Consider the following 23,323-nt stretch of genomic DNA (forward strand, 5'->3'; position numbering starts at 1 on the left):
AGCTCTTTAGCTGGGTGCAGACCCTCCTACAGATGGCAGGTGAGGCAGCTGGCCAGCTGCTCTTGCTTCCCTGCACAGGAAGTCCTCCCCGGTCCTTTCTGCCCTGTTGCTTCAACCACTCAAAGCTCACCATGGAAACTCTCCCGGGCTTCTAAACTAAGCATGTAGGATCTCGGCTGGTGGACCTTCTCCTTTGCTGTATTTAAATTTCTTAAAATGTTATTAATAAATAGCAATTGTCAGGGATTTCCCTGATGGTCCAGTGTCTAAGATTGTGTGCTCCCAATGCAGGGAGCTGGGGGCTTCCCAGGTGGCTCAGTGGTAAAGAACCACCTGCCAATGCAGGGGATATAAGAGATTTATACCTGGGTCGGGAAGATTCCCTGGAGGAGGGCATGGCAACCCACTCCAGTATTCTTGCCTGGAAAATCCCAAGGACAGAGGAGCCTGGCAGACTACAGTCCATGGGGTCACAAAGAGTTGGACACGACTGAAGTGACTCAGCACGCACGCACTGGGTTTGATTCCCTGGTTAGGGAACTAGATCCCACATCAGCCAAAGACCCAGCTAAGACCCAGCACAGCCAAATAAACAAAACACATATTAAAAATAAATAAATAGTAATTGTCAATCACTGCTAGCTACTAGTGTGTCTTTCATTGGCAGCATTTTACAACTATTTTCTATAAGGGAAGTGACATAACTCACTGTGGAATTTGAGTTGACGGCCCAGATTCAAATCTGCCTTCACCTCTTGCCTGCTGTGGGTCGTGGGGCACATAACCTAGTCTCTCGGGGCCTGTTTCTCCATTCATGAAATGGGAACACCTTCCGAGTGTTCAGAGATCAGTTGAGAGCCCACCAATGCCTGGCACAACCTGCGTGCTTGCTGGGCAGAACTGAGTCATTTTGACTCTCCCAACAGCCATAACGGGGCAGATGTTACCAGGTCAGATCACAGATGGGGAAACAGGTGCATCAGTACTTCTCGGAGAGGCTGGGCCATCTGGCCGCAGCGCTACCAACCGGAGCAGGTGAACGGCTAAAAAATACCTGCATGGACAGGAGCCCAGCATCCTGTCCCCGGCAAGGGTGGTTCTCAGGACTACTCTGAAAGCCCCTCCTGGTAGGTCAGGCTGGCTTTCTGAGGCCTGTGGGGACGGGGTGCAGCGTGAGACGGATGCTGGGCCCGGTCCACCTGTCACACACCCCCTCGGCCTCACTGACCTTGCTGATGGGCGGGATGCAGCGGCACAGGGTGCTGTGCCACTGAGCCTGTGGGGCACAGAGAAGCAGTGTAGCCTGCACTACAACTCCTGAGCCCTTGTCCTCTCTAGATCCCGAGAGCCACAACCGTGCCCTAGAGCCCGTCTCTGCAACAAGAGAAGCCACCGTAAGGGGAAGCTCAAGTACCCCAACCAGAGAAAGACTATACAGCAATGAACGCCCACCACAGCCAAAATTTAAATAAATAAATAAAATATATAAATTACACAGAAATAAATTACATATATATATAAGAAACACTGAGCTCTGAATGGGGACCCATTACTTTGATCATGGCAGGCCCAAGACTGAGGCATCCTGGCTCTCAGTCCCTGGCTTGTTCTGGTTTCAATGCCTTGGGAGGCGTCTTGAGGATATTCTCTTGGCGGGCCCCAGGCTGAGGGCAGGATGGGAGGACAGCCAGCATTGCCCAGCCAGGGCTACTAGGACCCCACTGCGTTGTGCTCACAGCCTTTCACCTGGCCTGCTACAGCCAGCCTCTGCCCCCAATGGGCAGCCTGGAGGGGAGGCGGCAGCCTGGAGCTCCCTCGCTGTTCACAGACCCACCCTCTCTCCCAGCCAGGTCTGGCCCAGCAGCGACCACATGCTGCAGTCACTTTTTCCCCTGGGAGAAAACGAAAAAAAAGGAGGGGGAGTTCCCTGGCGGTCCACTGGTAGGGACTCAGTACTTTCACCGCAGAGGGCATGGGTTCAATCCCTGGTTGGGGAACTAAGATCCCATAAGACACATGGAGTGGCAGAAAAAAAAAGAAAGAAAAGGGAGGGAGCCACGGCTCAGGCCTGCGTGGGGCAGCCGCACTTGGCCCCATCCAGCCAGGCTGCCCCTTCAGGGATAGCCTTCCTTGCCCCCCTGCCCCCCTTGCTCCTGTCACTTCCGAAGGTTGGAGTTTCTAGGTTTCGTTCAGGTTCTTGTTCCTTCTGTTGCTGTAGAAACTGAGCTCTGTCTATACAGACGGATGACCCTTGGCCTGGGGGTGAGATGGCAGAGAGGGGCGAGGATACCAGGTGCCAGAACGTGAGGGTGGTCAGGGAGCTGAAAGGGCATAGGCCGGTCTCCAGGTGCAGGCGGGGAAGGGAGGTCCTGGGCTGGGAAGCCCCAGACCCACACAGGGCACGGAATGGGGGAGTGGCAGAAAAAGCTAAGGACAGCAGAAGCTACGGCCACGCCTACCTGGGGGCCCCTCTTGGTAGAGGGGATGATGCCAAGTGCCCCAGACTCCTGAATGCATGGGAAGGGCAGGTCTGGTGGCCGCCACCTGCCTCCTGGGGCACCTTCACTACAGTGGGGCAAAATACGAGTTTTCTACTGCTACGGCAGATGACTACAAACACAGCAGCTTAAACACTAATTTATTACATCACAACTCTGTGGGTGGGCTCAACCGGGTTCCTGTTTAGGGTCTCACCAGGCTGAAACCAAGGGCATAGACTGTCAGGGCTCTGGTCTGCAGGCTGCGGGAGGAGTTGTTGGCTTCCAAGCTTGTTCAGGTTATTGGCCAGATTTAGTCCCTTGCAGCTGTCGCACCGAGGTGCCCTTTCCCTACTGGCTGTCGGCCAGGGGCCGCCCTCAGCTCCTCACCACGTGGCCCCTCCATCTTCAAAGCTAGCAATGGACAATCATCTCCTTGGTGTTGGGTTCTGGTCCCATTTGTATCTCTCTGACTCCTTCCGGAAAAGAGGGGCACGCAGACCAGACCCAGCACTGAATCACTTGCCTGTCTTTGGGTGCCCTGGCTGGAGTTCAGGAGGGTAAATATGAGCAGGAGGGGAACAGAGGGAATGTGAGACCCCTAGACACACGGGAGGCTCCTGGAGGAGGGTTGGCAACTCGCATTTGGTGAGCTCCACGGAGGATGCTGGGGACAGACAGACAAATTGATGGATGGGTGGCTCCTTGGCTTTATCAGGCCTCTGAGCCTTCAGTCCAGAAGGGTGAGGGATGTGTCGGTCCCCAGACAGACCGGGCAGCCGAGGGACCCCAGAGTCTGGCTTCAGGTCAGTCACTGCATGGGATGTTGAGGTGAGCCTGAATCCAGGGGCTGTAAGTGGCCACATTGGTATAGACCCCTGGACGGCTGGGCAGAGCACAGCCCTTGCCCCAGCTCACCACACCCACCAGGATCCAGCGCCCAGACTTCATGCAGACCAGGGGTCCTCCAGAGTCACCCTGCAGGAGAAAGGAGAGCTTAGGTCCCAGCCCCCCAGGGACTCTGGGTCCCAGGCTGCCATCCCTCAGGGGTGCCTCTGGGTCGGGGTTCAGCACACTGAGCCTGGAGGTGGTACATCCTGGGTCCCAGGTCCTAAGGAGGTAGGGTGCTGGCCACAGGGGCGTGGGCTCCAGACATTCCGGGCAGCATCTCGCACCTGGCAGGCGTCCTTCTGGCCCCCGACATAGCCAGCGCACAGGCTCCCCGGCAGCACTATGTGTTCTGCCCGGGGCACGTCGGTGCCCAGGTGGTAGAGGTGGTCACAGGTGTGAGCGTCCAGCAGTGGCACCCTCACTCCCTGCAAGGGTCGCCACTCTGGGAGTGGCACTGGAGGAGAAGGGGGAGGTCTAAGAGGCGGCAGAGACTTCTCAGGTGGCACTAGTGGTAAAGAACCCACCTGCCAATGTAGGAGACTTAAGAGATGTGAGTTTGATCCCTGGGTTGGGAAGATCCCCTGGAGGAGGGCATGGCAACCCATTCCAGTATTTTTGCTTGGAGAATCCCATGGACCGAGGCGGTCTGGTGGGCTACAGTCCATGGGGTTGCAAGAATCGGACACCCAGGAAGAGCCCGCAGAGGGTGGGAAAAGCCTCACCTGACAGCCCAGGGCTCCCTGGCCTTACAGAGAGGATGTCTGGGTCCCTGGAGGTCAGAGCGAGCTGGGGAGAGAGCCCCTGGCCCTCCCCCAGTGCCCCCGTGCCCTGCCCTCTGCCTCACCTCCTGGGCGGAGGCTGCCCCAGCCAGTGACCCAGCAGGGTGTGCCGGGCGGTGGGCGGGCTCCAGGCTCCGGCAGGCAGACGGGCTGAACTCGGGTGCTCAGGGGCGTTGGGCGGCGCAGCAGCAGCAGCGCCAGGTCCCCGTGGGCCCGGTCCTCCGAGTAGTCCGGGGGCAGCAGCACCCTCCGCACGGGCGCCAGGAGAGCAGGGGGCGAGCTGGGACCCAGGTGCAGCGCCCCGAGACGCACGCGGTACTCAGCGGGCAGCGCCTTCCTGCGTGACGGGGGCGCTAGGTCTAATATTAAGGCAGCTTCCCCTCCAGCCCAGGAGCGCTCGTCCCCGTCGCCCTCTCTCTCAGAGCCCGGGGTGAGACCTGCGCGAAGTCTGGGCGCGGGGTCCCAGTGGGTGTGGGACGCTGGAGCAAGGGCTGGGCCCTGCCCAATCGCCCGGGGGTCTGTACAAACGTGGCCACTTACAGCCCCGGATCCAAGACCTTCCCTGGGTCTTGCTCCACCCGCCCCGGCCTGGCAAACCTCGACGCGGAGCCCTAGGGGGAGGGGACCGTCCCCGGTGGGGTCCGGCTGCCTGCTGACCTGGGGAAGCAGTGTGCCGCCGTCAGCACCCACTGCGGGGCGATGAGCGAGCCCCCGCACACGTGCGCCCCGCGGTGCTGGATGCTCGCCTGCCACGGCCACTCTCCGGCCCTGGCGTCCCGGCCGCCCACGATACGACTGGACACCCGAGGCTGCCCACAAGCTGGGAGGACAAGGGGACTGGGGGTGGGCAGAGCAGTGGGGGCCGGGGAGGCGGATGGGGGCGGGGTTAGGGAGGCGGGTGGGGCCGGGGAGGCGGGTTGGGTAGGGCCGGGGAGTAGGGTGGGGCGGGTTTATGGACGGGTGGGGGCCGGGGGAGTCGGGTGGGGGCGGGGTTAGGAAGGGGTGGGGCCGGGGAGGCGGGTGGGGGCGGGGTTAGGGAGGGGTAGGCACAGGGGGTTTCCGCGGCTTCCTTACCTACATATCCCAGGGTCCCGGCTGCTCCTGGAGGTGGAAGCAGGGAAGGGACTGGATTACGGGTCTGGTGTCAGGTAACGGGGTGACGGGGAGGGCGGTCACAGATTAGGAAGGAGGGTGGAATGTATATGTCGCACTGACTTGATGCCAGATTTTTGTGCAATCGACTACCAGGATTAAACCCTCCCCAGAGCCCTGTGAGGTCGGGACTTAGACCCATTACACAGACGAGCACAACCAGATTCGGAGAGCCCAAGGTCAGTGACAGAGACAGCTTGAACCCTTGGAGCCAGTAGTGCGGGTGTGCTAGGTCACTTCAGTCGTGTCCGACTCTATTCAACCCCAGGGACTGTAGCCTGCTGGTCTCTGTTCATGGGATTCTCCAGGCAAGAATTCCTTCTCCAGGGGATCTGCCTCACCCAGGGATTGAACCCGCGTCTCCTGTGGCTCCTGCATTGAGGCAGACTCTACCGCTGAGTCACTGGGGAAGCTCTGGAGCCAAGAATGGGATGCCTGAACTTCCCTGGTGATCCAGTGGTTAAGAATCCGCCTCCCAGTGCGGATTGGGAGACAGGTTCAATCCCTGGTCGGGGAAGATCCTACATGCAAGGAGAGAAGCCACAGCAGTGAGAAGCCCACGTGCGGCAGCTAGAGAAAGCCTGGAAGGAGCAAGGAAGACCCAGTGCAGCCAAAAATAGAAAAAAGAGTAGGATGCCTTAGAGTGCTCTAGAGGAAGCAGGAAGGCTGGGCAGATGGAAGCCAAAGCTCCTGTGGTCAGCACCCCCAGCCCCGCCCCCACTCACCCAGCAGCAGTAGGAGCAGGACCTGGAGGGAGGAAGCCCCCCACTTCATTCTGTCTTCAGGGCTGGGCCCGGTAAGGGTGGTGCTGCCCAGGACTAGCCTGGCTGGAGCCTGCCGAGAGAAGAGGAGGATCTAGCCCCCCCCACCCTGAGCTCCTTTTGTCTTCCTTCAGACCCTGGTTGGTCCCAGAACTAGCCCTGTGGCCCACGCTCTATGCCCTATGCCCAGGCCCCAGGGACCACCCCTGCCCCCTCAAGTGCCGCATGATTTGGGCACCTTAGGTCTCCATTCAAGCCCTGGAGCCCAGCCCCTCCCCCATCTTGTATTTCCCTGATAGATGCCCCCCAACCCTGTTCTCCACAGACCCTGGATTCTTTTCTCACCCTTGCAGCTGGTGTCCTCCCTGCTAACTGGGCTGGGGGAGGATCTGGGGGCTTAAAAAGCCAGGAGCAGGGTGGGGGCCAGGAGGTAATTAAGGAGGTCAGGGCGGGGCTGCGGCTTCCTCAGTCCAGCCTTGAACAAAGATGCTTTGAACAGTGCTTTTGCCGTGGAAAGAAAGGGACACCTGGGTTTCTCGAAGGAAGCCTGGCTTGGGCCAAGGTGCACGGAACTGGGGCTGGGAGCCTGAGTCCAGCCAGGCAAGGATGGAGTAGCGGGGTGGGATGCATGGGATGGGGTGGGGGTGGGGGCCTGGACTGCTCCCACCTCCTGGAAAGGCTCCGGAATCTCCTTTTACCAAGTCAGTGCCCCACTCCAGCAGCCATCCACTTGGTTCCCCATCCTGGGGGCCTTCCTGTCCAGCACACCCCCTCCTTGGCCGTGTCCCAGAAGGAGGTGATGTGTGACAGGGGAGATCTGATTCATACCTGTTTGTCTCCCCTCCGTGAGGCAGGGACTGGGTCTCTGTCCCTGTCTTAGCTCAGGCTGCCAGGACAGAACACCACAGTGTCAGTCGCTCAGTCATGTCCAACTCTTTGCGACCCCATAGTCTGTCCATGGAATGCTCTAGGCAAGAATACTGGAGTGGTTTGCCACTGCCTTCTCCAGGGGATCTTCCCAATCCAGGGATTGAACCTGGGTCTCCTGCATGGCAGGTAGATTCTTTACTGTCTGAGCCCACAGACTGGGGGCTTAAGTTCCATTCTGGAGGCTGGACGTCCAAGAACAAGGAACTGGCCAGATGGGAGCCTCTTCTCTTGGCTTGTAGGGGGCTGCCCTGCCATGTCACTGAATGATCACATAGCCTTCTCTTTGTGTCTCCTGGGCATGAGGGGTAGTGGGGGGAGGCGCTGCTGTCTTTTTTTCTTTTCTGGTTGTGCTGTGTGGCATGCAGGATCTTAGTCCCCTGACCAAGGATTGAACCCAGGCCCCCAGCAGTGGATGCATGGAGTCCTAACCACTGTACTGCCAGGGAAGTCCCCTGGTCTCTCTTTCTAAAAAAAAAAATTATTTATTTATTTATTGGCTGTGCCGGGTCTTGGTTGTGGCATGTGGGATCTAGTTCCCTGACCAGGGGTCGAACCTGGGCCCCCTGCTTTGGGAGCTCAGAGTCCCAGCCACTGGACCATCAGGAAAGTCCCTGGTATCTCTTTCTATAAGGACACTAATAAGTCCACCCTATGACTTCATTTAATTACTTCCAGAGTCACTGGGGTTAAAGATTCAACATATAAATTTTGGAAAGTTCACAGATGTTCTTCCTAGGTGGCTCGGTGGTAAAGAACCTGCCTGTCAACGAAGGAGACGCAGGAGACACAGGTTCCATCCCTGGGTCAGGAAGATCCCCTGGAGGAGGAAATGGTAACCCACCCCAGTATTTTTGCCTGGAGAATCCCAGGGACAGAGGAGCCTGGTGGGTTACAGTCCACGGGATCTCGAAGAGTCAGACACGACTGAGTGACTGAGCACGTGCACAAATATCCAGTCCCCACTGGCAAGAGCAGTGCCAGCACAGAGTGGGCACTGAGTGTTCGGGAGTAAGTGGACAGGGCCAGTAGGCATGGGGGGCGGTGAGGGTGAAGGAGACGAATGAGGGGACCTAGTGGCGAACCAGCCCGTCTTTCCACACAAAGCGAGGGAGAGCAGCCTCGGGCCTGACTTCCACAGTCCACGTTCCAGGACCAGGCTCAAGCCCATGCTCCAGCCTCCAGAGCTGGTTTGTGGAATGTGTGGGGTAGGGGTGGCCTTCCTGGGACCCAGGTGTTTTCCCACTGATGTCCCAGCACAACCCAGGCCCTCTGGGAGGGCTGCAGCCTGAGCCCACCCCATGCCGACATCACCAACCAGAGTCATGCAAGGAGGGACAACGATGTGGGGTGAGCCGGGCCACAGGGAGGGGTGCGCTGTGGCACCGGGCTGGGGTAAGTGGCCCTGAACAGGACGCTGTGGGGAATGTGTGCCTGGCCGGGCTTGACGGTATTTCTGTGGACAAGACTGTCACTCAGGCACTAGGCCACCAGAGGTTACTCGGCCCACTGCTGGAGGAGGGGCCGTAACACCCTGCCAGGCAGGCCTGCGGGGCAGTGTCGCAGGGCGGCTGGTCTGGGGCCAAGCGCTTCACAGGCATTAAATCATGCGGTCCTCCGGTAACACGGGACACCAGTGAGCGTTCTGTGTGGGGTCAGCCCGGAGGGCCTTTGGGGGAGATGAGCAGGGACGCCCTCAGGTTTTGACTGCTCTGAAGGGCAGATGGCGGAGGGTGGAAATCTCAAAGCAGGTGAGTCCCACCTGGGAGACGTGGAAGACACCAGGCACCAGGCACCTGCTGGCCCCTCTGAGTCACGCACGCCACACAGCCTGAGGTCGACATGGGCCATTGTGAGCTAGGTGACTTGAAGAATTCTGTCACCTCTCTGGGTCTCAGTTTCATCATTTTTTTTTAAAAAATGTATTTATTTTTGACTGTGCTGGGTCTTCGTTGCTGCGTGGGCTTTCCCTAGTCGTGGCGAGCGGGGGCTGGCTACTCTCTGGTCGCGCTGCTTGGCCTTCTCTCGTTACGGAGCACGGGCTCAGTAGTTGTGGTGTGTAGGCTTAGTGGCTCTGCAGCATGTGGCATCTTTCCAAAACAGGGATCGTACCCATGTCTGCTGCATTGGCAGCCAGGTTCTGTACCACCAAGCCACCAAGGAAGCCCCTCATCGTTTTTAAAAATTATTTATTTTATTAAAAAATGTTTATTTATTTGGCTGAGTCAGGTCTTCACTGCTGCCTGTGGGCTCAGTAGTTGGGGAAGGGGAAGCTCCAGCTTTGGGGGCTGCTAAGGGGCATGAAAGTGGTGTCACAGCCAATGTGGCTTTTGGGCAGGCAGGGGTGATGAGGACACCCCTCCCAGACTCCTCCACCTGCCTCTGCACAGTGACCAGCCCCAGCTGGACCAGAGCTTCTAGCACCTTCTGTGCTCACAGCACCCGTGGGTCCCATGAAAACACACATCTGCCTGAGCAGTTCCCAGGGGCCCCAGACAACCCTGCTGACCTGTCCGTTGGCCACACTGAGGCTGCGTTCTGGGAGCCCAGTGGGGGTGGGGCAGACATGCTTGATGCCGCCCCCTCCACCCAGGCCACGTGATGGAACTTGGAGCCTCCATGCCCCCAGGACAACCGTCAACCACAGGGAATCAGGATAAAAGTGGCCACACCGGGTCTTTGTCCCCCAGGCGATGCTGAGGTGTGTCTCTGTGAACTCTCAGGGGGGCCCCAGCCAGACTGTGCGTCAGCTGCCACAAGGGTCAAATGTCATTGGCTCTCACCCCTTCTGCCTCATCTCTGCTCTTCACTGGGGCTTCTTGGCATTGCCTCCCAAATGAACTACCCACACCCTTGTCCTGGTCCCAGGTCAGCCTTTGGGGACCGTGGTGAGACCAGAGTGTCTGCATCTGTGTGGTGGGGGGCACGGTATGAGCACTGGGGAGTCTGGGGGCATTTCCGCCACAGCACCCCCACTCCAGCTCTCTGAGCCCCCAGCCATCCTGCTGCTCCTAACGTCCTCTCAGACTGAACCACCTGAGAGGGTTCTGTTGTTTGCAACTCAGACCTGGGTGGATGATGATTTGGGAGTTAAGGAGTGGTCTTGGGGTGGACAGGACGCGGGTGACCATGAGGGTGTCCAGGAAGCCATCCGGAGCCACAGAATGTGCTGCAGGGTGTCAACTTGAATATACACACTTTATTAGCAAAGGGGACAGAAGGGGACGAGGCCTGATCCAGCAGGCCACCCTGCCACCAGGGTGCCCCCAGCCCTTGGTGAGTGCGCCCAGAGCTGCGGTAACTACAGCATCCTCATGGACTCTAGTGTGCACAGGCCATCTGCAGGAGTAAGAGAGTCCAGAGCAGAGCGAGGGGGAGCAGCAACCAAGAGGGGTCTGGCCTGGGTGTGCTGTGGGCCGTCAGCAACTGGATCCAGCTGAAGTAATGACTGACATTGGTGTAGACACCAGGCCGGTTGCGCCTACCACAGCCCACTCCCCAGCTCACGATTCCAATCTGAATCCACCGCCCATTCTTTTCGCAGACCAAGGGTCCACCTGAGTCGCCCTGGAAAGCAGTGTGGGTGAGCAAGGCCGAGGGCGGGGCAGGAGGGGCCCCAGGAGAGACTGAGAGCAGAGTCTGTCCTCTGGATTTCACATAAGGATCCAAGGAGGTACAATGAATGTGAGACAGGAAGCTTGTTTTACAGGCTGGATAATGAGGTCTACAGTGATCTGATGAATACATTCTGAGGATGGATTGATAGGGAGTCAAGAGGGTTGCCCTCAGAACCAAAATTTGGAGGAGTGGGGCAGGGGTACTCACTTTGCAGCTGTCAGCATCGCCATCCTCAGAGCCAGCACAAATCATGCCATGATTGATGTTTCTGCGGTATAAAGGCTGCTGGAACAGGTAGGAACACCTGGATTTGTTTATGATGGAGACCTGCACTTCCCGGAGATTGTAGGGAGGCAGCAGCTCTGCCAGGGGTTGAGGGCAGGAGAGAGAAAGAAACAACCTTAGCCTCTCCTCTGCCATCTGGGGAAATGGGGTAAGAAGCAGGGAAGTGGACTTCCCGGGACACCCACAGTCCCCGGGACATGGCTCCTCTGCTCCAGCCCAGCACCCAGCACTTGGTGGACCACAGAAGGACCCAATGGATGGGGGGGCTGTTACAGCTCCTCCCCCAGATTCAGTTTCCCTCTCCGTGGCATGCAGATGACAGGCCCTGCCTGGACCAGTGGGGAGAGATCTTGGCTGAAGCTACGCAGTGGGGAGGGGCTGATGCTGCTGAGCTTGTTTGTAATCAGTATACTACAGCTGCATGATTCAGGCTGAAGAGTTCCCAAATTTGATGAAAGATGTGACTCAGTGATAAAGAATCCGTCTGCCAGTGTAAGAGATGTGGGTTCAATCCTTGGGCTGGGACGATCCCTTGGAGTAGGAAATGGCAACCCACTCCAGTACTCTAGCCTGGAAAATTCCACGGACAAAGGAGCCTGGTGGGCTACAGTCCATGGAATCGCAAAGAGTCAGACATGAATGAACGCGCACACACACATGAATCTATACATTCAAGAAGACGAACAAACTCCAAGTAGGATAAACACAAGGAGATCCACATCGAGATACGTTTTCATCAAAATATCAAAAGGCAAAGGGAGAATCTTATTTAAAAAAACGTTGAGAGAGAAGACACACATCAAGTATAAGGGATCTTTGGCAAGACTGACAGCTAAATTCCTTCCAGACACCCTGGAGCCCAAGAGGCAGTGAGACGACATATGTAAAGTGCTAAGAGAAGAAAACAGTCAACCAAGCATTCAACATCAGGCAAAACTACCTTTCAAAAATATGAAGGCGAGATTAAGACATTCCCAGATAAACAAATGCTGAGACTGTTCATCATAGTAGGCCTGCCCTTCAAGAAATGGAAAAGGGACCCTTTCAGGCTGAAATGAAAGGACAGTAGACAGAAACTTAAACCCATAGGAAGAAATAGAGAACAATGGTGAAGGTAAGTACACAAGTAAATATAAAAGCCAGTATTATTATAATTTTGGTTCATAACTTTTTTCCTATACAATTTAAAAAACAAATGCATAAGAATAATTATAAACCTGTTAATGACTACACAATATATAAAGATGGAACTGTGACAATAACAACTTAAAGGAGAATAGCATTGTATAGGAACAGAATTTTTGTATGCTATTGAACCTAAGTTGATATTAATTCAAAATAGACTGTTATAAGTTTAAGTTATTAACTTATCTCCAGAGCAACTGCTGAGAAAATAAAAAATACACAGAGCAGGAAATGAGAAGAAAATCAATACAGTATACTAATAAAAATCAATTAAACAAGAAAAGAAGAAATAAGATATAAGGCATAGGGATGATATAAGATATAGATACAAAATACCTATATCTTCTACGTCTGACAAAATATAGAAAACCAACAGAATAAAGGACACAGTAAATTCTTCCTATCATATTAACTTTAATGTAAGTGGATTAAACACCAATTAAAAGGCAGAGATTGCCAGGATGGATTAAAAACAAGGATCCAACTATATCCTGTCTCTGAGGTGAGAAGTTATTCCGTCGTGTCTGACTCTTTGTGACCCTATGGACTGTAGGCTGCTGGGCTTCTCTGTCCATGGGATTTTCCAGGCAAGAATACTGGAGTGGGATGCCATATCCTGTCTACAAGATAATAATTTTAGATCCAAATGCAAATATAGGTTGAAGGTGAAAGGTTGGAAAAAGAGATTCCATGCAAATAGTAACCAAAAAGAGCTGAGGTTGCTGTACTAATATTAGACAAAATAGATTTTAAGTCAAAACATGTCATAAGAGTCAAAGAAGGACATTAACTATTGATAAATGTGTCAAGTCTTCAAGATAAAATAATTATAAATATCTACATATCTAATACCAGCCCCAAACTACATGATACAAAATTGATGTAACTGCTGGGAGAAACAGACAATTCTAGAATAACAGCAGAGACTTCAATGTCCCACTTTTATTAATGGAAAGAACAATCAAAGAGAAGACCACTAAGAAAAAAGAGGTCTTGAATAGTCAGTAGACCAGAACAATCTCCCCAAAGAAGAGCAGAACACACATTCTTTTTAAGTGGATACAAAACATTCTCCAAGATAGATGTCAGACCACAAAATGAGTTAGAATAAAGTAGAAAAGACTGACCGCATAGAAAACAGCTGATTGAGGCTAGAATTCTGTTCCTTCAGAAACAGAAGGAAAACTGAAAAATTCACCATATGGAAATTCAACAACATACTCCTAACCAAAGAAGAAATCATGAGGAAAATTAGAAAGCACTGTGAGATGAATGGAAATAAAAACACAACACATCAAAAACTCATTTAGTTCAGTTCAGTCGCTCAGTCGTGTCTGATTCTTTGCAACCCCGTGAACCTCAGCACGCCAGGCCTCCCTGTTCATCACCAACTCCCGGAGTTCACTCAAACTCATGTCTATTGAGTCGGTGATGCCATCCAGCCATCTCATCCTCTGTCATCCCCGTCTCCTCCTGCCCTCAATCTGTCCCAGCATCAGGGTCTTTTCAAATGAGTCAGCTCTGTGCATCAGGTGGCCAAAGTATTGGAGTTTCAGCTTCAACATCAGTCCCTCCAATGAACACCCAGGACTGATCTCCTTTAGGATGGGCTGGCTGGATCTCCTTGCAGTCCATGGGAGTCTCAAGAATCTTCTCCAACACCACAGTTCAAAAGCATCAATTCTTCTGCACTCAGCTTTCTTTATAATCCAACTCTCATATCCATACATGACTACTGGAAAAACCATAGCCTTGACTAGATGAACCTTTGTTGACAAAGTAATGTCTCTGCTTTTTAAAATGCTGTCTAGGTTGGTCATAACTTTCCTTCTAAGGAGCAAGTGTCTTTTAATTTCATGGCTGCAATCACCATCTGCAGAGATTTTGGAGCCCAGAAAAATAAAGTCAGCCACTGTTTCCACTGTTTCCCCATCTATTTGTCATGAAGTGATGGGACTGGATGCCATGATCTTAGTTTTCTGAATGTTGAGCTTTAAGCCAACTTTTTCACTCTCTTCTTTCACTTTTATCAAGAGGCTCTTTAGTTCTTCACTTTCTGCCATAAGGGTGGTGTCATCTGCATATCTGAGGTTATTGATATTTCTCCCGGCAATCTTGATTCCAGCTTGTGCTTCCTCCAGTCCAGCGTTTCTCATGATGTACTCTGCATAGAAGTTAAATAAGCAGGGTGACAATATACAGCCTTGACGTACTCCTATTCCTATTTGGAACCAGTCTCTTGTTCTATGTCCAGTTCTAACTGTTGCTTCCTAACCTGTATACAGGTTTCTCAAGAGGCAGGTCAGGTGGTCTGGTATTTCCATCTCTTTCAGAATTTTCCACAGTTTATTGTGATCCACACAGTCAAAGTCTTTGGCATAGTCAATAAAGCAGAAATAGATGTTTTTCTGGAACTCTCTTGCTTTTTCCATGATCCAGCGGATGTTGGCAATTTGATCTCTGGTTCCTCTGCTTTTTCTAAAACCAGCTTGAACATCAGGAAGTTCACAGTTCACATATTGAGGAAGCCTGGCTTGGAGAATTTTGAGCATTACTTTACTAGCGTGTGAGATGAATGCAATTGTGCGGTAATTTGAGCATTCTTTGGCATTACCTTTCTTTGGGATTGGAATGAAAACTGACCTTTTCCAGTCCTGTGGCCACTGCTGAGTTTTCCAAATTTGCTGACATATTGAGTGGAGCACAGGTTCTTTGAAAGATCAACAAAACTGACAATGAAAGTGGGGACACTATCACTGACCTTAAAGAAAATTTAAGGACTGTAAGTGAGTACTATGAACAATTGTATGCCAACAAATTAGATAACCTCGAAGATGAGCAAATGCCTAGAAACACACAAAATACCAAAACAAATTCAAGAAGAAATAGAAAATCTAGGTCAAGAGATTTAGTCAGTAGTCAGAAATCTCCCAATGAGGAAAAGTCCTGGGCCAGATGACTTAAATGGTGACATCTGTCAAACACAGGAGGAGGGCTTTTCCCAGGTGGTCCAGTGGTTAAGAATCTGCCTTGTAATGCAAAGGATGAGGGTTCGAACTAAGATCCCACATGCTGCAACTAAGACCGCACGAGCCAAGCAAGTAAATAAATATTTTTTAAAAAATATAGAAAGAAATTAACATCAAACCTTTTTAAACAACACTTCCTAACTCGTTCTGTGACAACAAAGCCCAGATAAGCTATCTCACAAAAGAAACTACAGATCAACATATATGCAACAATCCTCAACAAAAGACTAGCAAACTGAGTCCAGTGGCATGCTGTTGTTTGGTTGCTCAGTCATGTCCAACTTTTGCAACCCCCTGGACCACAGCACGCCAGGCTTCCCTGTCTTTCATATTAAAGGAATTCTAACACCATGACCAAGTGAGATTTATCTGAAGAGTGCAAGGCGGGGGGGGGGGGTCCAATATATAAAAATCAATCAATATACTGCATACTATAGTAATAGAACAAAGGAAAAAACCCACATGGTTATCCTGATTGATGCAGGAAAATCCAACACTCTTTCATTATAAAGACAATCAATAAACTAAGCATAGAGAGAACTTTCTTAACCTGATAATGATCATATGTGAAGCATCCACAGCTAATATACAGAATTGTGAAAGACTGAAAGCTTTCTCCCTAAGACAAGGATGCCAGTTTTTTTTTTTTGCCACTTCCACTTAACATTTTATTGGAAGTTCTAGTCAGAGAAATTAGGCAAGAAAAAGAAATAAAAACATATTCAAGTTGGAAAGGAAGAAGTGAAACTCTTTATTCACAGATGACATGATCTTATATACAGAAAATCATAAAGAATACACAAGAAAGGACTAGAATTAATAAACTTGGCAAATCTGCAGATCTGAAATCGACATAAAAATCAATTATATTTCTATACACTGCCAATGAACAATTCCAAAACAATATCAGAAAACAAAATTTATTTATATAATAACATCAATAAGAATAAAATAGTTAGAAATAGATTTAATTGAGGAGATGAAAGATCTGTCCACAAGAAGCACTACACAAGATTGCTGAAAGATATTAAAGAAGATTTAAATAAATGGAAGTATATCTCATGTGAATGGACTGGAGACTTAATATTATTTCAATGACAATACTCTCCTAAAGCAATTTACAGATTCAATGCAACCTCTATCCAAACTCCAAAGGTCTTTTGAGTGGAAATTGACAAGTTGATTTTAAAATTTATGTAAAATATCAAGAGATGTTTTGAACTCAAATAACAAACCAATATTTGAAAAAGTACAAGTTGGAGAACACACACTTTTCAATTTCAAAATATAATTGGAAGGTACAGGCATCAAACAATGGGGTGCTGACAAACAGATAGAAACACAGACCAATGGAATATAATTTTGAGTGTAGAAAAAAAAACAAACCCTTTCTTCTTTGGCCAACTGATTTTTGGCAAGGGTGCCAAGACAATTCAGTAGAGTAGAGAACAGTCTCTTCACCAAATGGTGCTGAGACAACTAGATATCCAAATGCAAAAAATGAAGCCAGACCCCTTATCTCACACTATAAACAAAGATCAACTCAAAATGAATCAAAGACATACATATCAATATAACAGCTAACATTATCAGATCAGATCAGTCGGTCAGTCATGTCTGACTCTTCGCGACCCCATGAATCGAAGCATGCCAGGCCTCCCTGTCCATTACCAACTCCTGGAGTTCACTGAGACTCATGTCCATCGAATCAGTGATGCCATCCAGCCATCTCATTCTCTGTTGTCCCCTTCTCCTCTTGCCCCCAATCCCTCCCAGCATCAGAGTCTTTTCCAATGAGTCAACTCTTCGCATGAGGTGGCCAAAGTACTGGAGTTTCAGCTTTAGCATCATTCCTTCCAAAGAAATTCCAGGGCTGATCTCCTTCAGAATGGACTGGTTGGATCTCCTTGCACTATAACCAAACTTAAAACTCTTCAAGAAAACATGAGAGTACACTTTCATGACCTTGAACTTGAAAATGATTTCTTAGACATGACATCAAAAGTTAAAGCAGCAAAAGAAAAAAGCAACCTGAACTTCATCAAAATTAATAATGTTGTGCATCAGCAGACACTATCATGAACTTCCCTGGTGGTTCAGTGGTTAAGAATCCACCTGCCAATGCAGGGGACACAAGTTCAATCCCTGGTCCTCGAAGATCCCACATGCCACGTCTACTGAGCCTGTGAGCTGCAATTACTGAGGTCACATGCCACAAAACTACTGAAACTGCATGCCGTGGAACCCATGCTCCACAGTAAGAGAAGCCTCTGCAACGAGAAGCCTGCACACTGCAACGAAAGAAAGCCCATGAGCAGCAACAAAGACCCAGGGCAGCCAAAACTAAATAATTAAATATATTTTAAAAAATAGACACTATCATGAAAGTGAAAAGAGATGTGGTCTGTGAGTCTTGGCTCAGCCCTGCATCTGAAGTGCTATTTCCGCATCAACACCAGGGACTGACAACGTGGAGAAACCTGGGAGGAAGGAGGTTATGATCCCTATTTCGAGGAATTTGAAGAGTTATGTAAGAGGATTCAAAACACAACTTTCAGACACTAAAGCCTACCTGTTCGACAGAACTTGGGCCAGGTCTTCATTTCAACTTTCAAATCTTTAGCTCTTTATCCGTTTCCTGGAGATTATCGTAACCCTCCTTCCTGGCATCACTTGGCCCTCTGCTCATCATGAACCCCACCAAGCCAGCTGGTCTCACCCCTAGCTACATATTACAATTACCTGGGAAGCTTTAAAATACCCCAGTGTCCATGCCACATCCCAGACCAATTAAATCTATGGAGTGAGACCCAGGAACGTTAAAAAAAAAAAAAAAGAAAAAGAAAAAAAGGGGAAAAAATAAAAAAAAGAAACCCACAAAATAGGAACAAATATTTGCAGATCACATCTCTAAAAAGAGTCTAGTATCCAGAATATATAAGGAACTATTACAACTCAACTGCAAAGGCAACTCAATTTAAAAATGGGTTGGGGGTCTTCCCTGGTGATCCAGTGGCTAAGACTCCCTGCTCCCAATGCAGGAGGCCCAGGCTCTATCCCTTTTCAGGGAACTAGCTCCCACATGCAGCAACTAAAAAAAAAAAAAATCCCTCATGCTGCAACGAAGATCGATGATCCCTTGTGCAGTAACTAAGACCAGGATCAGCCAAAAATAAATAAATTAAATATATATTTTTTAATGAATTGGGAATCCCCTGGTGGTTCAGTGGTTACAACTCCATGCTTTTCACTGTTGAGGATCCAGGTTCAATCCCTAAGATCCCACAAATCATGTAGTGTGGCCAAAAAAAAAAAAAAAAAACACACACACCAAGGTAATGTACTTAAATAGGCACTACTCCAAGGAAGATATACAAATGGCCAACTAGCACATGAAAAGATGCTCAACATCACTGGTCATTAGAGAAACACAAAAGCACAGTGAGACACCACTTCACACGCACTAGGATGCCCTCCCCGCAAACAACAGCAACCTGTAAAATAATAAGTGTGGAGGAGAATGGAAAGAAATTATAACCCTCATTGTTGATGGGACTATAAAATGGAGCAGCTGCTATGGAACACTGTCAGCTCCTCAAGAAGTTAAAATAGAATTATCATGTGATCCAGGATTGCACTGCTAAATGCATTCACAAAATAACCAAAAAGAGGTATTCAAGCACAAATTTGTATACTAATATTGACACAATATTGACGGAGAAGGCAATGGCAACCCACTCCAGTACTCTTGCCTGGAAAATCCCATGGATGGAGGAGCCTGGTCGGCTGCAGTCCATGGGGTCGCTAAGAGTGGGACACGACTGAGCGACTTCACTTCACTATTGACACAAATACCCAAAAGATTGAATGACACAGTCATCAGTGAAATGAATGAATAAACAAATTGTGGTCCATCCATACAATGGAATATTATTCCCTGTAAAAAAAAAGAATGAAGTTTTGATATATACTATAACATGGATGAATCTTGAAAACTTTATACTAAGTGAAGGAAGTCAAACATGAAAGGTGACATAGTGGATGATTCTATTTACTTGAAATACCCAGAACACATAAATCCATAGAGGCAAAAAGCTGGTAGTGGTTGCTAAGGGCTGGACGGAGGGCTGTAATGGGGAGTGATTACTTAATGGTTATGGGATTTCCTTTGGGCTTGATGAAAATGTTTTTGAACTTGATAGTCAACGGTTATGCACTGTGCATGTTTGACATGCCATTGAATTATAGACTTTATTTTTGATGTGGACCATTTAAAAAATCTTTATTGAATTTGTTACAACATCACTTCTGTTTTATGTTTTGTTTTGTTTTGGCCGCAAGGCACGTGGGATCCTGCATGCTGCAGTCTGTGGGGGTCACAAAGTCGGACTCGACTTAGGAACTGAACAACAACATGTGGGATGTTAGTCCCCTGACCGGGGATGGAACCCACACCCCCTGCATTGCAAGTCGAAATCTTAACCCCTGGACCACCAGGGAAGTCTCAAATTATATATTTAAAAATGGTTAATATGAGAAATAGCTCAGAAAGAAGGAGTGAAGTACTGACATGCCAAAACAAAAGTGAACATTGAAAATGTTATGCTGAGTGAGAGAAGCTAGGCACCAAAGACCATATGTTGTAGATCGTGTTCATGTGAAGTGACCAGAGTAGGTAAATCCATAAAGACAGAAAGCAGATTAGTGGTTGCCAGGGACTATGGCCAAGGACAACGAGGAATAAGGAGTAATGGCTAATAAGTCTGGGATTTCATTTTGAGATGATGAAAATGTTCCATAATTAGATAGTGGTGGTACCTGCACCATTCTGAGTATCCAAAAAAAAAAAAAAAACCACTCTGAATTTTATGCTTTTTTTTTTTTTTGTCATATCACATAGTATGTGGGATTTCAGTTCCCCAGCCAGGGATTGAACCCATGCCCCCCTGCGGTGGAAGGGTAGAGTCTTAACCACCACCACCAGGGAAGTCCCTGAATTGTACAGTTTAAAAGGATGATTTTTATGCTTTGTGAACTGTATCTCCAAAAAAAAAAAAAGCCCGGTGCTTTTCTGATAAGTGCACCCCAAAACCTCGCGCACCCCTGCAGTCTGGGGCTGCAGGTCTGGGCAGGTGGGCCTTGGTCCCTGGCTCCAGGCTCGAAGCCTCCGGAAGGGAGGGGGAGCTGAGTGTGGGTGCAGAAAGCGCTGCTCCGTGGTGGGGGCGGGGAGGGGGTGAAGGCCGACTGCTGAGGGGGCACAGAGAGGGCAGTGTGGGCACAGACCGAGGCGGGGCCCCTGCAGCTGCTGTGCGGCCCGGCACAGGGCCTGGTGGACAGTGCTCCCCTCCCCCGCCCGTCTGTCCCCAGCCTCACTCTGTCTCTCGCCGATGTTCCCCCAGCCAGTCACCCAGCAGTCATTCCGGTTCTTGAACTCCAAGGAGGAGGACGTGACGCAGACGGGCTGGACGTGCTTATCGAAGGTAACCGGGGAGGAGAGCTTCACCAGGGCGATGTCATGCTGAAAATTCTTCCTGAATTGGGAGAATGTGATAATATCCTGGACTCCATATCGACGCAGGAAGGCCCGCAGGCTCCAAATGGATGGTGTGGCAGATAGTTCCCCAAACTGGACTGACCATTCGGAGGGGTAACTGTTCCTGGCAAGGGAGGAGAAAGCCCTCAGGGGTCTTCAGAGGGAGGGTGGGCCACCCCAGCACGCCTGGGGCCGCTCCCTGAGACCGCAGGGCCACTGCCCGGCTCATCCCGGACACAGGTCCTCCTTCCACAAAGAGGCCAGAGTAGAAACGGGGAGAGCCCTGAGCCCCAAACAAAGTCCCACACCTGGGGACGTGGGACAGGAGGGTGCCTCCCCTGCCAGCTCACCTGGCCAGTCACTCAACCCCCTGTCGCCTCCAGGGCCCTCCTCTTAAGGGGACCAGCAGGTTCATGGGGGTCACACAGGCTGGGCTCCACACAGCTTCGGGTACCACTGACCCCACCAGCCGGGCTACTGTCCAGCACTTACCTCAGCTCATTTCTCCCCTGGGGGCACACCTCCGCTGGGAGGTGGGGTGAGGAAGGTGGAGGCTGGAGGTGCCATGTGGGGACAAACGAAGCAAGAAAGAGAACAAAACACACAAATGTTCCGGAAAAAACCTCATAGGGTTTCCTCAGGGAGCGCCCTGGGGGCCTCGTGCCGGTGTGGAACGGGCTGCAGCCCAGCCTGGGGCTCAGGAGCACTCGAGGGCCGCGGCCACGTAGCACATGGGCACGCGTCCCGGCACAGACTCGGGACGCGGGGTCAGCGGACCCCCTGCGCCCAGACTCACTTTTCAAAGCAGTGCGCGGCCGAGAGCGCCCAGCGGCGGTTGAGCAGGCTCGCTCCGCAGCTGTGGACTTTATTCCAACGCAGGCTGCCCTGCCACGGCCAGCGCCCAAGCTTGGCCTCATTTCCACCCACCACGCGCACCTGGATGCCCTGGATGCCACAAGGCCCTGGGATGGACAGACGGACACTAGGCTGAGCTGCGGGAGGCAGGCTCATCCTGCCCACCCTCACCCACTAGGAAGGGAAGGGGCTCCCGGGGAACCGCGCGTCCTGGGGTCGTGACACTCAGGAAGCGTCGAACGCTGGGGACCCGCCCCACGTGGCCCGCGGGCGCCCGCCCCATCCTGCCCGCCCCCGGCCCCCGGGGCCCATCAGTTACATGCGAGCATCGACGAGTTCTGAAAACCTGGAGCGGGGAGAGGGAAAGCTGAGGCGCCCTTCGCGCTCGGGCCCACGAGCCCTCCGCGGGGAAGCGCCTCCCGCACGCCTTACCTGGAAGCAGCAGGTCCTTGTCCCGAAGGGCTGCGGGCAGGAGACGAGGTGAGTTCCCCACTGCCTCCTCGCGCCCCAGCCGCCCCCTTCACCCCGGCTCGCTCCCGCAGCCCTCGCCCGAGCTCACCCTGCTCGGCGATTTCGATCCGCACCAACAGCTGCGCCAGCAGCAGCGCCGCCCTCTGCGGGCGCATGGCCTCGCCCCCGGCCGCCCGGCGCCCTCTCCGCTCCCGCCCGCTCCAGGGCCCCGCTGAGCGCCCCCTGGGGGAGAGGGAGCCGCGGAAACCCTGGGTGCCCCAGCCGGGCCGACGACCTTGCTGGTCCAAGGTTTGTTTGGGTACCTGGGACGTCACAGTGCCCGGCTTTGAGCTTGTTACTGGGACTGGTCCCCAACGACGTACCTTGCTATGGCCCGGGAACCGGTGCGAGCAGCCGACCCCTCTCTAGTCCGCCACGCTGGGGGCTAGCCGCTCCTTCCTCTAGAAAGGACCAAGGACCTGGCCACCGTCAGGACTCTCATGAAAGCACAGTCCCAAGTCCTCACTGAGTACCGATTGGGGCCGGGCACTGTTGGGCTGAGCCGGGAGGAGAAGACCCCTCACTAGCCTCTCCTGGGGGACTGGTGGTCTTGGGTCTCGTCCTTCCCTCTGCGGGCCTCGGGCTGGTCCCTGCGTGTGGCCCAAGCTGCCCCCTAGTGGCAGGTTCCAGCCCTTTTTGTCACCCTCCTCTGGGTGATTTTCAAGTTGAAATTGCCTTTTACAAACGTTCTTACCTGGGTCCTGCCGGGAAGGAAATGGCACCAAAAAAAAAAAAAAGGGAAGAGGGAAACATCTCTGGTTATTTATTCCTGTGTCCCTGTGACGCTACAGACAGGAACCTGGGAGGAACCCGTGCCTGCTTAGTGCCCCTCCATGTGCACAAAGTGATGAGTCCCCAGGAATTGGCTTCTGGGGGCGGGCGGCGGGCGGGGGGGGGGTTCCCACCAGGCAGGGGAGGCAGTCTGGAGTCTGGACTTGCAGGAATATCCCAAGGAGGTGGGCACCCTCAGGGATACTGGGTCCTGGCACCCTCAGCAGGGCCCAGGTGGTGACTCTAAGGGAAGAAGCTGCTGGGGGCCGGAGCAGGCAGAGCAGGGTGTTCTTGACCTCAGGGCGCATTGGGGAGACACGGGGGACATGCCTGATGCTTGGGGAGCATGGAAGCTTCTCTAGAGGTTGAAGCTGGGCTGTCAGCACCCCTCCTGGACTTCACACGCTGCAGAAGGGGCAGTGGGTGTGGGCTCTGGCTGGTGGGCTCAGGGGCACACTGTGTGCAACAAGGGGTAGGGTTTCCCCTAAGAAGGTCCCCTCTGTGGTCTTTGTTACACAGTGCTTGTGACTGGCCAGTCCCCGTGAGCTCC

The 23,323-nt window shown here is 51.8% G+C and overlaps 2 protein-coding genes across 8 annotated transcripts; both read right to left on the minus strand.

Moving 5' to 3' along the window:
- Positions 1–2,630: 2,630 nt before the first annotated feature.
- PRSS33 (serine protease 33) lies at positions 2,631–6,441 on the minus strand. Its single transcript, XM_086376189.1, has 7 exons — positions 6,406–6,441; positions 6,025–6,133; positions 5,222–5,248; positions 4,805–4,967; positions 4,213–4,484; positions 3,653–3,822; positions 2,631–3,455 (listed from the first exon to the last, which is right to left on the minus strand). Exons 2-7 carry the CDS (start codon positions 6,071–6,073, stop codon positions 3,285–3,287), a joined length of 852 nt encoding a protein of 283 aa, XP_086232315.1. The 5' UTR covers positions 6,074–6,133; positions 6,406–6,441; the 3' UTR covers positions 2,631–3,284.
- Positions 6,442–10,166: 3,725 nt separating this feature from the next.
- On the minus strand, positions 10,167–22,461 carry LOC147345611 (serine protease 41-like). Of its 7 annotated transcripts, none has more exons than XM_086376198.1 (7): positions 22,326–22,403; positions 21,925–21,954; positions 21,812–21,838; positions 21,434–21,599; positions 20,478–20,761; positions 10,813–10,967; positions 10,167–10,554 (listed from the first exon to the last, which is right to left on the minus strand). In XM_086376198.1, exons 3-7 carry the CDS (start codon positions 21,819–21,821, stop codon positions 10,309–10,311), a joined length of 861 nt encoding a protein of 286 aa, XP_086232324.1. In that variant the 5' UTR covers positions 21,822–21,838; positions 21,925–21,954; positions 22,326–22,403; the 3' UTR covers positions 10,167–10,308. The 7 variants fall into 7 exon arrangements, with proteins under 7 accessions (XP_086232324.1, XP_086232322.1, XP_086232320.1 ...); XM_086376196.1 differs by lacking the exon at positions 22,326–22,403 and adding an exon at positions 22,052–22,261; XM_086376193.1 differs by lacking the exons at positions 10,167–10,554; positions 10,813–10,967 and adding an exon at positions 22,052–22,185 and having other exon boundaries at positions 15,832–20,761; positions 22,326–22,461.
- Between the last annotated feature and the right edge of the window lie 862 nt (positions 22,462–23,323).

Source organism: Bos grunniens, chromosome 25 (genome assembly GCF_055505025.1).
Source record: "Bos grunniens cultivar Pamir isolate PY7600 chromosome 25, Bosgru_T2T1.0, whole genome shotgun sequence".
NCBI classification, from domain to species: Eukaryota; Metazoa; Chordata; class Mammalia; order Artiodactyla; family Bovidae; genus Bos; species Bos grunniens.

What these genes read in the sequence shown, in the direction of transcription:
- PRSS33 (XM_086376189.1), bottom strand. Translation starts at nt 6,073, where the DNA reads ATGAAGTGGGGGGCTTCCTCCCTCCAGGTCCTGCTCCTACTGCTGCTG. An exon ending in CCTGCTCCTACTGCTGCTGG is followed by an intron (nt 5,249 to 6,024) that starts GTGAGTGGGGGC and finishes TTCCACCTCCAG; the next exon opens with GAGCAGCCGGGACCCTGGGA. An exon ending in GCCAGAAGGACGCCTGCCAG is followed by an intron (nt 3,456 to 3,652) that starts GTGCGAGATGCT and finishes TTTCTCCTGCAG; the next exon opens with GGTGACTCTGGAGGACCCCT.
- LOC147345611 (XM_086376192.1), bottom strand. Translation starts at nt 21,554, where the DNA reads ATGAGGCCAAGCTTGGGCGCTGGCCGTGGCAGGGCAGCCTGCGTTGGA. An exon ending in CAGGGGAGAAATGAGCTGAG is followed by an intron (nt 20,762 to 21,129) that starts GTAAGTGCTGGA and finishes CTCCCTTGCCAG; the next exon opens with GAACAGTTACCCCTCCGAAT.